The sequence below is a fragment of the Oryctolagus cuniculus genome, chromosome 1 (genome assembly GCF_051225735.1).
Source record: "Oryctolagus cuniculus isolate XC-2025 breed Fujian yellow rabbit chromosome 1, ASM5122573v1, whole genome shotgun sequence".
In the NCBI taxonomy this organism is placed as follows: domain Eukaryota; kingdom Metazoa; phylum Chordata; class Mammalia; order Lagomorpha; family Leporidae; genus Oryctolagus; species Oryctolagus cuniculus.
The window spans coordinates 95,823,512-95,837,350 of record NC_142867.1 but is presented as its reverse complement, the minus strand read 5'-3'; the positions used below and the strand labels follow the sequence as shown (position 1 = coordinate 95,837,350).

Below are 13,839 nucleotides of genomic sequence, written 5' to 3'. Positions count from 1 at the left end.
ACAAAGGTTTGTTTTTAGTTTCCTTTATACTCATTAGATTAACCCTACAGTAAGTAAAGAGTTCAACAAATAGTAGGGGAAAAACAAAACAAAATAAAAACACTGTTCCTCAAGACTAGAGAAAGGGCTATAAGCAATCATCAAATCTCAAACGTCAATTTCACTTGTATACATTACATTTTAGATACTCTATTAGTTACCACAGAAGAGAGAAAACATAAGGTATTTGTCTTTTTGGGACTTGCTTATTTTACTGAATACAATGGTTTCTAGTTGTAGCCATTTTGTTTCAAAAGACAAGATTTCTTTTTTTTTTTTATCACTGAGTAGTATTCTATAGTGTAAATAGGCCATAACTTTGTTTTTTCCCAGAAACCTTTTATTTAAGGAATATAACTTCATACATATCATAAATGCAACTTTAGGAATATAGGATGCCTGCCCTTACCTGATCTCAGAAGCCATAATTTCTTTATCCACTCATCAGTTGATGGAAATCTGCGTTGATTCCACATCTTAGCTATTGCAAATTGGTCTGCAGTGAACATGGAAGTACAGAAAACACTTTCATATGCTGATTTCATTTCCTTGGGTAAATTCCTGGGAGTGGGATGCCGGGATCATATGGTAGATCTATTTTCAGCTTTCTGAGATATCTCCTGAGGTATCTCCATACTTTCTTCCATAGTGACTGCACCAGTTTACATTCCCACAAACAGTTGATTAGGGTACCTTTTCTCCCACATCCTCACTAGCATTTATTGTTTAATTTCTTTTTTTATTTAGTAAATATAAATTTCCAAAGTACAGTTTATGGATTACAGTGGCTTCCCCCCTCATAATTTCCCTCCCACTCGCACCCCTCCCATCTCCCGCTCCCTCTCCCATTCCATTCACATCAAGATTCATTTTCAATTCTCTTTATATACAGAAGATCAGTTTAGTATATATTAAGTAAAGATTTCATCAGTTTGCACCCACACAGAAACACAAAGTGAAAAATAGTGTTTCGGTACTAGTTATAGCATTACTTCACATTGGACAACACATTAAGGACAGATCCAACATGAGAAGTAAGTACACAGTGACTCCTCTTGTTGACTTAGCAATTTGACACTCTTGTTTATGGCATCAGTAATCTCCCTAGGCTCTAGTCATGAGTTGCCAAGGCTATGGAAGCCTTTTGAGTTTGCCAACTCCAATCTTATTTAGACAAGGTCATAGTCAAAGTGGAAGTTCTCTCCTCCCTTCAGAGAAAGGTACCTCCTTTGATGGCCCCATTCTTTCCACTGGGATCTCACTCGCAGAGATTTTTTTTTTTTTTTCCTCCAGAGTGTCTTGGCTTTCCATGCCTATAATACTCTCATGGGCTCTTCAGCCAGATCCACATGCCTTAAAGGTTGATTCTGAGGCCAGAGTGCTCTTTAGGACATCTGCCATTCTATGAGTCTGCTCTGTATCCCGCTTCCCATGATGGATCGTTCTCTCCCTTTTTGATTCTATCAGTTAGTATTAGCAGACACTAGTCTTGTTTGTGTGATCCCTTTGACCCTTAATCCTATCATTATGATCAATTGTGAACTGAAATTGATCACCTTGACTATTGAGATGGCTTTGGTACATGCCACCTTGATGGGATTGAATTGGAATCCCCTGGCACGTTTCTAACTCCACCATTTGGGGCAAGTTCAATTCAGCATGTCCCAAATTGTACATCTCTTCCCTCTTTTATTCCCACTCTTATATTTAACAGGGATCACTTTTCAGTTAAAATTTAAACACCTAAAAATAATTGTGTGTTAATTACAGAGTTCAACCAATAGTACTAGAACAAAACAAAGAGAAAATACTAAAATGGATAAAGTATTACATTGTACATCAACAGTCAGGACAAGAGCTGATCAAGTCACTGTTTCTCATAGTGTCCATTTCACTCCAACAGGTTTCCCCTTTGGTGCTCAGTTAGTTGTTGCTGATCAGAGAGAACATATGATATTTGTCCCTTTGGGACTGGCTTAATTCACTCAGCATGATGTTTTCCAGATTGTTTACTTTCTTTATGAGAGCCATTCTAATTGGGGTAAGGTGAAACCTCATTGTGGTCATTGTGGTTTTCATTTAAATTTTCCTGATGGCTATTGATCCTGAGCATTTTTTAAGTATCTGTTGGCCATTTGGGTTTCCTCTCTTGAAAAATGTCTGTTCAAGACCTTTGTCCATTTCTTAACTGGATTGCTGGCTATTCAGGGTCTCTTGTGTTTCCGCATGAAGCTTAGAATTGTTTTTTTTTTTTTAGATCTGAGAAGAATGTCATTGCTATTTTGATTGGGGTAATTCTGAATTTGTAAATTTCCCTTGGTAGTATGGACAGTTTAATATCAATTCTTCCAATCCATGAACATAGATTTTTTTCCCCATTTTTTGTGTACTCTTCTATTTCTTTCTTTACTGTTTTATAATTTTCACCATAGAGATATTTGACTCCCTTAGTTAAATTTATTACAGGGTATTTAATTTTTCTGTAGCTATTCTGGTTTTAGTTCATCCTTTCCAATTTGTCTCAGTTTAATTTCTTTTTCTTGCCTAATGGCTCTGGCTAAAACTTCCAGAACTATATTGAATAGGAATGGTGATAGTGGCCAGCGCCGCAGTTCACTAGGCTAATCCTCCGCCTTGCGGCACCGGCACACCGGGTTCTAGTCCCGGTCGGGGCGCCGGATTCTGTCCCGGTTGCCCCTCTTCCAGGCCAGCTCTCTGCTGTGGCCAGGGAGTGCAGTGGAGGATGGCCCAAGTCTTGGGACCTGCACCCCATGGGAGACCAGGAGAAGAATCTGGCTCCTGGCTTCGGATCAGTGCGGTGCGCCGGCCGCAGCACACCAGCTGCAGCGGCCATTGGAGGGTGAACCAACAGCAAAGGAAGACCTTTCTCTCTGTCTCTCTCACTGTCTGCTCTGCCTGTCAAAAAAATAAAAAAAAAATTAAAAAAAAGGAATGGTGATAGTGGGCATCCTTGCCAGGTTCAGGATCTTAGTGGGAATGTTTCCAACTTTTCCCCCTTCAATAAGAAGCTGGCTCTGGGTTTGTCATAAATTACCTTGATTGAGTTGAGGAATGATCCCACTGTACCAAGTTTGCTTAAGGTTTTCATCATGCAAGAATATGATATTTTATCAAATTCTTTCTTTACATCTATTGAGATAATCATATGGTTTTTATTCTTCAGTTTGTTAATTTGATGTATCACATTTATTGATTGTGAATCAACATTGAACCATTCTGGCATACCAGGAATAAATCCCACTTGGTCTGGGTGAATGATCTTTCTGATGTGTTGTTGTATTTTATTAGCTAGTATTTTATGAGGATTTTTGCCACTATGTTCACCAATCTCGATCTTGGTTATTGGTCTGTTTAGGTTGTCTGTGTCTTCATGACTCAATCTTGGTAGATTATATGTGTCTAGCAATCTGTCCATTTTTTCTACATTTTCCAATTTGTTGGCATGTAAATCTTTGTAGTAATCCCTGATTATTCTATTTATTTCTATGGTATCTGCTATTACATTTCCTTTTTCATCTCTGATTCTATTGACTTGGGTCTTCTCCCTCTTTTTTGGTTAGTTGAGCCAAAGGTGTATCCATTTTGTTTATTCTTCAAAACTAGCTCCTCATTTTATTGATCATTTTATTGTTTATTTGGCTTTAATTTTATTTATATATTCTCTAATTTTAATCCTTTTTTTCCTCCTAATAACTTTGGGATTGGTTTGTTGTTATTTTTCTAGGTCCTTGAGATACATTGATAGCATATTCATTTGGTGCCTTTCAAATATTTTGATATAGGAACAAATTGCTCTTAATGCTACTTTTGCTGTATCTTATAAGATTTGATATGTTGCATTTTTATTTTCATTCATTCCAGAAATTTTTTGATTTCTCTTTTGATTTCTTCTATAACCAATGCTTCATTCATTCAGTCTCCATGTGTTTATAAATGTTCTAGAGTTTGTTGAGTTGTTAATTTCCAACTTAATTCTGCTGTGGTCAAAAAAGATGCAAGGTATGATTTTGGTTATTTTGAATTTCCTGAGACTTGCTTTATGGCCTAGCATATGGTGTATCCTAGAGAAAGTTTCATGCAATGATGAATAGAATGTGTTTTGCAACAGTAAGATAAAAAGTTCTGTAGACATCAGTTAGGTCCATTTGGTCCATATTGTAGATTAGCTCTGTTGTTTCTTCGTTGATTTTCTTTCTAGTTGATCTGTCCATTACTATTATATTGGAATCTCTGTCTCCCTTTATATCCATTTATATTTATCTTAAATGGCCAGGTGCCCTGACATTGGGTGTGTATACATTTATTATAGTCACACCTTCCTGTTGAATTGATACCTTAATTATTAAATAGTACCCTTGTTTGTCTCTTTAACAGTTTTTGTGTTAAAGTGTATTTTGCCTGATGTTAGGATGGCTATACCTCCTCTTTCTTTGCTTTCTGTTACCATGAAATATCTTTTTCCATTCTTTCACTTTCAATCTGCTTGTATCTTTGCTGGTGAGGTTTGTTTCTGGTAGTCAGCAAATAGATGGGTCTTCTTTTTAATACATTCAGCCATTCTGCGTCTTTTAACTGAGGAGTTGAGGCCATTTTCATTCAGTGTTACTCCTGATAAGTAACAACTTGGCCCTGCCATTTTTCCATAAGTGCTTCTATTGTTTACTTTGGATTTCCTTTGTACTTCTCTGTGGGGAGCAACTCAGACTAGACTAAGTTACTGGAATTAAGACTTATTCTATGCATCTTCTCTCCCACAATATGGCGCTGAGAAGGGAGTAACAACTTCTACGCAGCTGCCTCTCGCCAATTTGATTGACTGAGCTGCAGGAGCTGATCTTGCTCCTGATTGGAGGAGAGCAGCGTACTCGGCGTGTGGGTAGCAGAGTTGGGATTGGTGGAAGAGGACTATAAAGGAGGAGAGAGACAACATGCACCAGGAACATCTATCTGAAGGAATACCTGTGCAGCCCCAGAGAGAGCCGGCCGGCAGTGTGCCGCTCCCCCGCAGAAGTGGGGAAAGTGGCTAGGGGGAACCGCCCTTCCACGGAGGTGGAAGGGTCGGTAGCCAACCCGGGAAGAACCAGCAGCAAACCTGGGGAGGGCCGAGCAGACAAAAGAACAGCGCAGGGTCCTGTGTCGTTCCTCCACGAAGACGGGGAGCGACACTTCTCCTGGGGGATTTTCTGTCTTCACAATCTCTCATTATGATGACTATCTTTCTGTTTCTGTGTGTTGCATATCCTTAAGCATCTTTTGTAAGGCTGGATTAATGCTGACAATTTCTTTCAATTTCTATTTGTTATAGAAGTTCTTTATTTCATCTTCATTCATAAATGAGAGCTTTGCAGGTTACAGTATTCTGGGTTGACAGTTTTTTTCTCTTAAGACTTGGACTATGGTTCTGTATTCTCTCCTAGCCTTTAAGGTTTTTGATGAGAAGTCAGCTGTGAGTCTAATTGGAGATCCTATGAAAGTAATCTGGTATTTCTCTCATGCACTCTTTAGAATCTTTTCTTTATGCATTATGTGGAAAGTTTGACTACAATGTGTTGTGGTGAAAATCTTTTCTGGTTACATCTATAAGGAGTTCTGTGAGCCTCATGTGTTGGATGTCCCTTTCTTTCTCCAAATTAGAGATGTTTTCTGTAATTATTTCACTGAATAGGTCTTCTAATCTGTTCTCTCTTTCCTTACCTTCAGGAACTCCTAAGACCTGTATATTGGGTCATTTGATAGTATCCCATATATCTCAAACAAATCAGTATTTTTAATTTTTCTAATTTCTTTTTCTTTTACCCTTTTTTTATATGACTAAAAATTTCCAAAAATTTGTCTTTTAACTCAGATATTTGTTTGTTCTTTCTTCTGTTTATTGAATTGCTTGTTTCTAAAAGGATGCATACAGAAAGTGGTGGAAGAAAATCTCATTAGAGGAACAAGGACATTTTGGATGTTTTTCCTCCTAGTGCCAGGATCACTCCTGCTTTCTTCCTGGATGAGACTGTCCATCTTTGTTGACATTCCAGTCTTTCTACCATCATCAGGGTTATGCCTTGAGTCTAGACATATCTTTCAATTGCAAAATCCTTTTGGCAGTGGAAAGTCATAGGTCCCTTCTAGTGTCTGGGCAAATGTAGGTGTTTTCCTCGACAGTTACTCTTATTAAAGATCATGCTTGTGCCTTATGTTCTCTGTGCCCATTTTTCTGTGAAGCACTATAAAATAATTACCATATCCTTTTTCTATGTACCTCAATGAACTTAAGGTGATACTGCACTGTTCCAAAAGCATACACTCCTGCAGGCATTGCTGGCACTGAGAGATCTGGTTCATTAAGTGTCTTTATTTGCAAAGGATGGTGTTAAGTCCTGTAAAAACCAAACTGAACATAAATGGTCATTGCCTTCTGTTCATTAGTAGAGACTTAATAATCTTCCTTTCTTTATTGGTGACCTGTTGCAGAAGCTCAGCCACTTCTGACTTTATGAGATTCTATTCTTAACCTGACATCATTGAACTGTTTTACTCCCCAAATCAGTAAGTTGGGGAATGTCTACAGAGACCTCAGAGTTGGAGTTCTGCTTTATCCACTCTATACTCATTCAATCTGATTAATCTTTTTGACATGAAAGTATTGTTATGGCCAATTTACATTGCAACATAAATGAACTCAGAATGGGTCTGTGATTATCAGGAAGCAGAGAACCTTGACAAATACAGGGCTTTGTAGGCTGCAAAGCCCAAGCTGTGGGAAGCTTAGGGCATTTAAACTCAGAACTTTAGGGTCTTGTATATATGAGAAAGATAGACATTTAAAAACCTCCTTGATTCTTAATCATCTAACTAGTTTTCATATTTTTCATTTCATAGACATAACTCATGCATCCCCTGGGTCCTGTGTTCCTGGGGTTCAGCGAATTGCCTTATGACATCATTGGCTGCTTTATGCCAGATATCTTGGTATTCCTCAGATATACATTCAATCATTCATTGGCTTTCCAGCATATATTTTTCAAATGTCCATTATATGTGCAGTATGTTAGGTGAGCCATTTACCTCCTCTGCATTTCAGTTTCCACATCTACCAAATATGAGCAAGAATTTCTGAGATGAAAGTCCGTTAGAAGAATTCAGTGAGATGTCAGTTTGTGAAGGAATGCCACACGGTGTTGGGCAGTGCTCAGTGAATTTCTGTTAACTCATTATTTCACAGTGTTTTTAAAATCCAAATATCAGGAATTGTCTGATTGGGACATTTTTCTGTGATTAAGGTTAATCTTTATGAATGTGAGTGGTAAATGTTTTCATTATATAGATGTTCAACCAACAAGTAGAGTCACAAAAATCAGTGTATTCCATGATTATAATTTATATTTCCTTATGTGCCCACGCCCTCATTTATAAAACTTAAAATAATTGTCTTTTCCAGATTTATTTGTACATACAAATGGGACTAAAATGAAAACAGTTGTCCCAATTGCATGCTTACTTAGAAGAGCAAATATCAAAATCACAGTGAGGTCTTCATATCCATAAAGTTGAACAAACTGTTTTTAGGGAATTTATAAACTTTGAAAAAGCCAGGAACCCCTGGTTGCTACAGTTATTCATATATTACCCTCACCTCCTGTCTCCATCTCAAGCATTGTCAATCTAGAGTTGCAACTTCAAAGTCAGATGATTAACCCTTTATATAACAGATTGTAATGTATTCATCATTGGCAATGGACATGTTGACAGCACCTTGAGAAATGTATCTGAGAGTCAGCCGTCGTGATGCCATGCTGAATCCCGAGTGGCACTGCTTCTAGATTCCATGGGTTTTTTGTATCCATTATCTTTATGCATCATGGTTCATTCTTGGTAGAGCTAGTTTTAGAACCTTAGTTTCTGAATTCTAGCCTGACACCTTCTCACCATACCAAAGTTAGTCTTAAAATAAGAGTCAAACATTCAACACATGAGGTGATACCATCTGCATTCCCCAAAAGATTGCTGATGTTGTTTTCTCCCTCTTGTAAGAAAAGTTAAATTTTAAAAATGAGCAGTTTGTTTGATTCTTTTAGGCAGTATTTATTGAATACCTATTCCTGCTGAAGAAAGATGATGTTATTGTATCTCCTTCATCTGCACCTTGTTTCTAATTTCTGACATCAGATAGATTTATAAGAGATGAACATAAATGAATTGCAAATGGTCCTTCTCTAGGGACAAAGAATAGGAGAGAAGGGATAAAAGTCATTAACCTTCTTCTTCTAAGAACTTTGCAGTTCAGTAAAAGAGAAGCTGTGGGCAAGATACTCCTTAACATATCAAGGCCTCAATTTCCTCAGCTATGATAGTAATGATGGTTTGTAACTCATAGCATTTATGAGGGTTTTATGCAATCATGTAAGTGAAGAACTTGCCTCAGTACCTGTACTTAGTCATCTCATGGCCAGGGGTAGAAAAACCAGGCTGATTTCCCTTCCTCCCACATGCAAGCACTAACATATTAGAAACTGAACAAGGGTACACATTTGAATCCCCTGTCCAGTTCCTGTATCCCAGTGTCTTATCACAGCTGTGACTGAAGTCAGGAATGCACAAGAACAGGTTTTTCAGGTGCACTGTGCAGAGCCCCACATGCACCAGCATGTCCAGGGGAAGCCGTTGAGGACAGAGGAAGGAGACTGTCAGTGTGAAAACCAGGAAACTTAGCTGATGTCTAAGATCTGTGAAAAAGCAAAATTCAAGTTCAGAAAGACAGCAAAAGAGGAAGGAGGTAATATAACATTTTGTACAGCTGGGTGAAATAATGGAAATTAAATTAAACTAATGGGTCTTAGAATTAAATCTGAAACATCCTCACTGCCCTGTCATGTTCAGATTTGGAGACTGAAGTAGGAATGGAAAGGGCAGCCCCTCTGCCTGGATCTGTAGCACTTGGCTTGTCTCACTCCCAGGAGCCTTAGACCAGTGCTCCCTTTTTGATGGGAGCACTGGCAGCCTTGGTTGCTGCTCAGGCTCTGTCTGGCTCCCTGCTCTGCTGGGCTGCCTAATCAGTTGTCTTTGACTAGAAACTCAATATCCCAGCAGAGCATCTGTAATCGTGCTTTGAGGTCATTTGCATCAGACAGAAGAACCTTTTAGTTATAGTTCTACATTGAGTGTCTCAGTGGTTTCATTCCCCTGATAAGTAGGGCAGCTGAATTCCACAGCACTCACCCTGGGCCATGGTTCTTAGTCACATCAGTGAATTCATGCATAAAACTGACAGTATTGTAAATCTCTTCACTCAGACAAGAAATGGAGGAGGTAACCAGCACTTGTCAGTAAAACAGTCACACAATGTGAGTTTAGTTTCAAGGAGAATAAGGCATATGTACATTGTCCCTGTTTGTTGAGGGCACTCTAGGATTTAGCTAAATTCCAGTAGGGAGGGCATGCTCTAATATGGCTTGAAAAGATCCTGGAAATAAGGATGTCATCATTCATCACGCCACCCTGGTCCAGTATCCACCAGCGAAGCCAGATCCAGCCCTGGCAACGTTGGTTTTCTCCTTCCAGCTAATGGGTTACCTGTTGTCCCTCTTTGCTTGATGTAGCAGAGCCCATGGAGAAAAGGGGAAAAATCCTTCAATTCCAGTTTTGCCATTCACTGTTCACCTTGGGTGTTTAATATCCACCCCCAAATTGTAGGGAACAGCTAAATGCAGTCATGTGTAAGCTGCCTAGTGGAGGGATGAACTAAAGCAGTGACTCAATACTGTTACAGCCTCCCTTTCCCTCTCTACCTTCCCATACAGCTTGGTGCCTTCCTGTTAATTGCATCTCTTTATTCCTCTGTGCTAGACAAATACAGTCCATTATCAGAGGCAGCAGACTTGGCGCTGTGCATCAGCGCTGTCCACAATCCCGGGAATGCATCGGCCAGCATCAGTATTTATCTCAAGGTGACACTTGTAATGGATGATTGCTGCACTTCTTAATCCATTTATGTAATCCTTCCTGCTTTGCTTGCAGTTATTTTCTGGCTTTAGCAGCAATAAAATGGTTCCTTTCCCAAGACAGAGTTTATTCAATTTAAATCTGGATTGATTATAGCTCAACTTATGACATGTCTTTACAAAGGGAGAAAAAAACAGCAATAAGTTATGCACAGTGATTATTTAGCATTTATACAGTCCCCACAGTGTCCTAGGCTCAGCACATAACTGTGGAAAATAAATCACTGCCCTTGAGAATCAAAGAGCAATTGCACATATGAAAATGTACACCTGGCAGGACATCAAACCAGTCACCATTTAATTTCCTGTGCCAGGGGTCACCTGTCTATCTGAGCAGTCTTTTCTCAGCCTCAATGAAATTAGCTGGCTCCGTGAGGTTAGTGGGCTCCTGGCGCACACTGTACTTTCTTTCCCTTCACTTTCCCAGATACACTTTATTGGCACTATCCTTGGCCTTTGATCTCTACTCCCAAAGGCCACTCCTCACTGCTTCTTAAGTAACATTTTTTAACAGCAAGGGAATTATTGCGCCTGGAATCCAGAGTAAGTATGGTGATACCTGTCTAATACTTGGGATGCCTCCTGTGGTGGCCAGGCTGGTGCACAAGGAGAGTATAGCAGAAATGGTGCATGCGGAAGGTCTTTCTTCTAGCTGCATTCTTGTGAAAAGATATTCCTGAATGTGCACACCAACCAGAAGATTCAGATGCAAATGAGTGATTGATTGGATGTTGAGAACACTAATTAAAGTTTATGTGGGTCCAGTGCTGTGATTGATGTGGGTCCAGGGTTGTGGCATGGCAAGTAAAGACAATGCTTACAATGCTGGCATCCTATATGGGCCCCGGGTTCATGTCCCAGCTGCTCCACTTCCAATCCAGTCCCCTGCTAACATTAATTAAGGCTGCCCCAGTCCTGGCCGTTGTGGCCATTTGGAGAGTGAGTCAGCAGATGGAGAAGGATCTCTCTCTCTCTTTCTCTCACTCACTCACTCACTCTACCTTTCAAATAGATAAAATTAATCTTTTTTTAAAAGTAATTTATGTAACAATAAGTTTAATTCAATTAAATATACATAACATATTTGAAAATAGTGTAATGCTATTAATTCATTGAAGTCCCACTAGCCCTACTCCTTGACAAACATTTATTTAGAGTAATGGGGAAGAGAAAGAAATAGAGGGGAAAAGATCTTTTCTTTTCTTTTTTATTTGACAGAGTTTGAGAGTGAGAGAGAGAGAGAGAGAGAGAGAGAAAGGTCTTCCTTCCATTGGTCCACCCCCCCCCCCCCCCAAATGGCCGCTACGGCTGGCGCTGCACAGATCTGAAGCCAGGAGCCAGGTGCTTCCTCCTGGTCTCCCATGCAGGTGCAGGAGCCCAAGCACTTGGGCCATCCTCCACTGCGCTCCCAGGCCACAGCAGAGAGCTGGACTGGAAGAGGAGCAACCAGGACTAGAACATGGCCACCATATGGGATGCGGGCACCAGGCAGGCAGAGGATTAACCAAGTGAGCTGTGCCGGCTGAAAAAATCTTTTCATTTTTCATTTTGACCATTTGGATTTAAATGTAAGAGTTGGGGGTATGGGATCAAGATGAATAATAATAGTGAACATCAATTCAGTTCCCATGCATTTCATTCAATCCTTCAGACTTACATGTTATTGTGAAGAAGCAGAGGCTCAGAGCTACTAAATAACTTTCCTAAAAGGAGGCAAAATCCCCATGTGACAGCAGCTGTAGCGTTCCTGCTTCACCATTAGGCTATACTGCCCTATGGGACCCAGTATTCAAATATGCACGTATTCACATCAACGAAAAAATACCATTTCCTTTAACATGTTGGTTGACTTTGAGGTTAAAATAAAGCAAACTTCTTTCTTCCTCACATTAACTTGGGTAAGTTTCATTGTCAGGTACACATATTTGGATGATTTTCCTTAATAAATACTCTATGTGATTAATTATATTTAAATGACTTAGAATTAGGATTTGTTTGTAGTCAAGAAGAAATTGTTTTAATTTTTAAAGATAAAAAAGCAGTTATTTTAAATTGCTTAATGTTTCATTTTCTTTCCTCAGTTTTTTTTTTTTTTGTATTAAAAAAGTTGTAAAGAAATGTCAGCCAAGACAGATTTTAGCCACTGTTTTCATTTTGTTTTTGTGGTTATTCTTGAAGGGCAGATAGGATCAAAAGAGAAATTAGGTTTTCCACCTTAGGTGACCAATAATTAAGATCTCAAGGACAGATTAAGTCCCTGGGTTAAGGTTATCCTCAGATGATCTTCCCACTGCTTTCTCAGAAGCAGTGCTTGCAAAATGTGTCTGTTTGCTTACACAATGTGTGCATTTGCTTACAGTTGACCTGGACAGGCTCAATGATGATGCCAAACGTTACAGTTGCACTCCCAGGAATTACTCAGTCAATTTAAGAGAGGAGCTGAAGCTGACCAACGTGGTCTTCTTTCCACGTTGCCTCCTTGTGCAGCGCTGTGGCGGAAACTGTGGCTGTGGAACTGTCAACTGGAAGTCCTGCACGTGCAGTTCAGGGAAAACCGTGAAAAAATATCACGAGGTATGTCATTCTCAAATTCTTATGCTGCGTCAGCCCTGTGTAGCTAGATCAGTCATGCAAACCCTGGAGTTGTGGAAGACAAGGCCATCACGTACAGTTGTTTAGATTATTCAAGGCACAAGAGGACCCAGTTAGAAGGATGATTGGGAACTGAAATTCAATCTGTATCCTAGTGATGGTCAAATTGCATCTTTTCTAATTCTCACAATATTGTATGTGAACCTACAGCAGTCTTAGCATACATGAAGATCCTCAGAAAGTTCATGGGGAATGTGCATTATGAGAAAAACTATGCATGAATTTCAAACCTCTTTACCCCAAAATAAACTTATCTTTCCATTTTCCAAGAACTTTTTGAAGTGTATGTCATCAAATGTATGATACAGTAATTTCAGTTTATTTGATCTTCTTGTAGAAATGTTGTAGTATTCATTTATAGGATGTGACTGAAAATATAGGTTGTATTAACAAAATGCTGAAAGTCAAATCCTAATTCAATAAAGCCATTAAAAATAAAAAAATAATAGATAGCAAAATATAAATTGTCGGAGATTTCATTTTCTAACTTGAAAGTATTTTCCTTCTGGAAATGCTTATGTTTCCTAAATACTACTGAGTGCTACCTGGGGAATTTGCTATTGATTATACAAAATAAATATAAAGGTATAAGAGAAACTAAAAGTAAAGGAGATCAGTAACCCATAAGAAAAATAAGAGCGGAATTCCATGAACATTTACTGAGTGCCAAACTGTATGTGAGTATTCATTGTTGGACTTAACAGTTTTTAAATCTGTAAGGGCTATGTGCTATTTTATTTTCTATTAGATACATGGGCAGACTGAGGCCTGAGGTGAGTATTTGATGTAGCTTGGAAGTGGACATCACATAACAGAGTGCCTGGGTTTGAATCCATGCTCTGCTTCTGATTCTACCTTCCTGCCAGTGCACACGTTGGAAAGCAGCAGGAGATGATCCAAGGAGTTTTATCCCTGCCAGCCATGTGGGAGACCCAAATTGAGTTACCGGTGCCTGGTTTTGACCCAGCTCAGTCCTGGCCATTATGAGCATTTGGGGAGTAAACTAGTAGATGGGATGGAAGCTCTGTCTCTGGCTCACTCACTCTTGCTCTCTTCCCACTTCTTGAATAAATAGCATAAATAGATACATTTTTAAAAACTTAGGCCTGTGAGGATCACTAAGTTGACCAATGTGACA

At 39.2% G+C, this 13,839-nt stretch overlaps 1 protein-coding gene across 2 annotated transcripts in view; it reads left to right on the top strand.

Annotated features, from left to right (window-relative positions):
* PDGFD (platelet derived growth factor D) overlaps positions 1 to 13,839 on the top strand; it is a 275,631-nt gene that overhangs the window by 247,467 nt on the left and 14,325 nt on the right. For both annotated transcript variants that reach the window (XM_002708534.6, NM_001195762.2), the window contains 1 exon segment: positions 12,409 to 12,623. In XM_002708534.6, the coding sequence (XP_002708580.1) occupies positions 12,409 to 12,623 (215 nt within the window).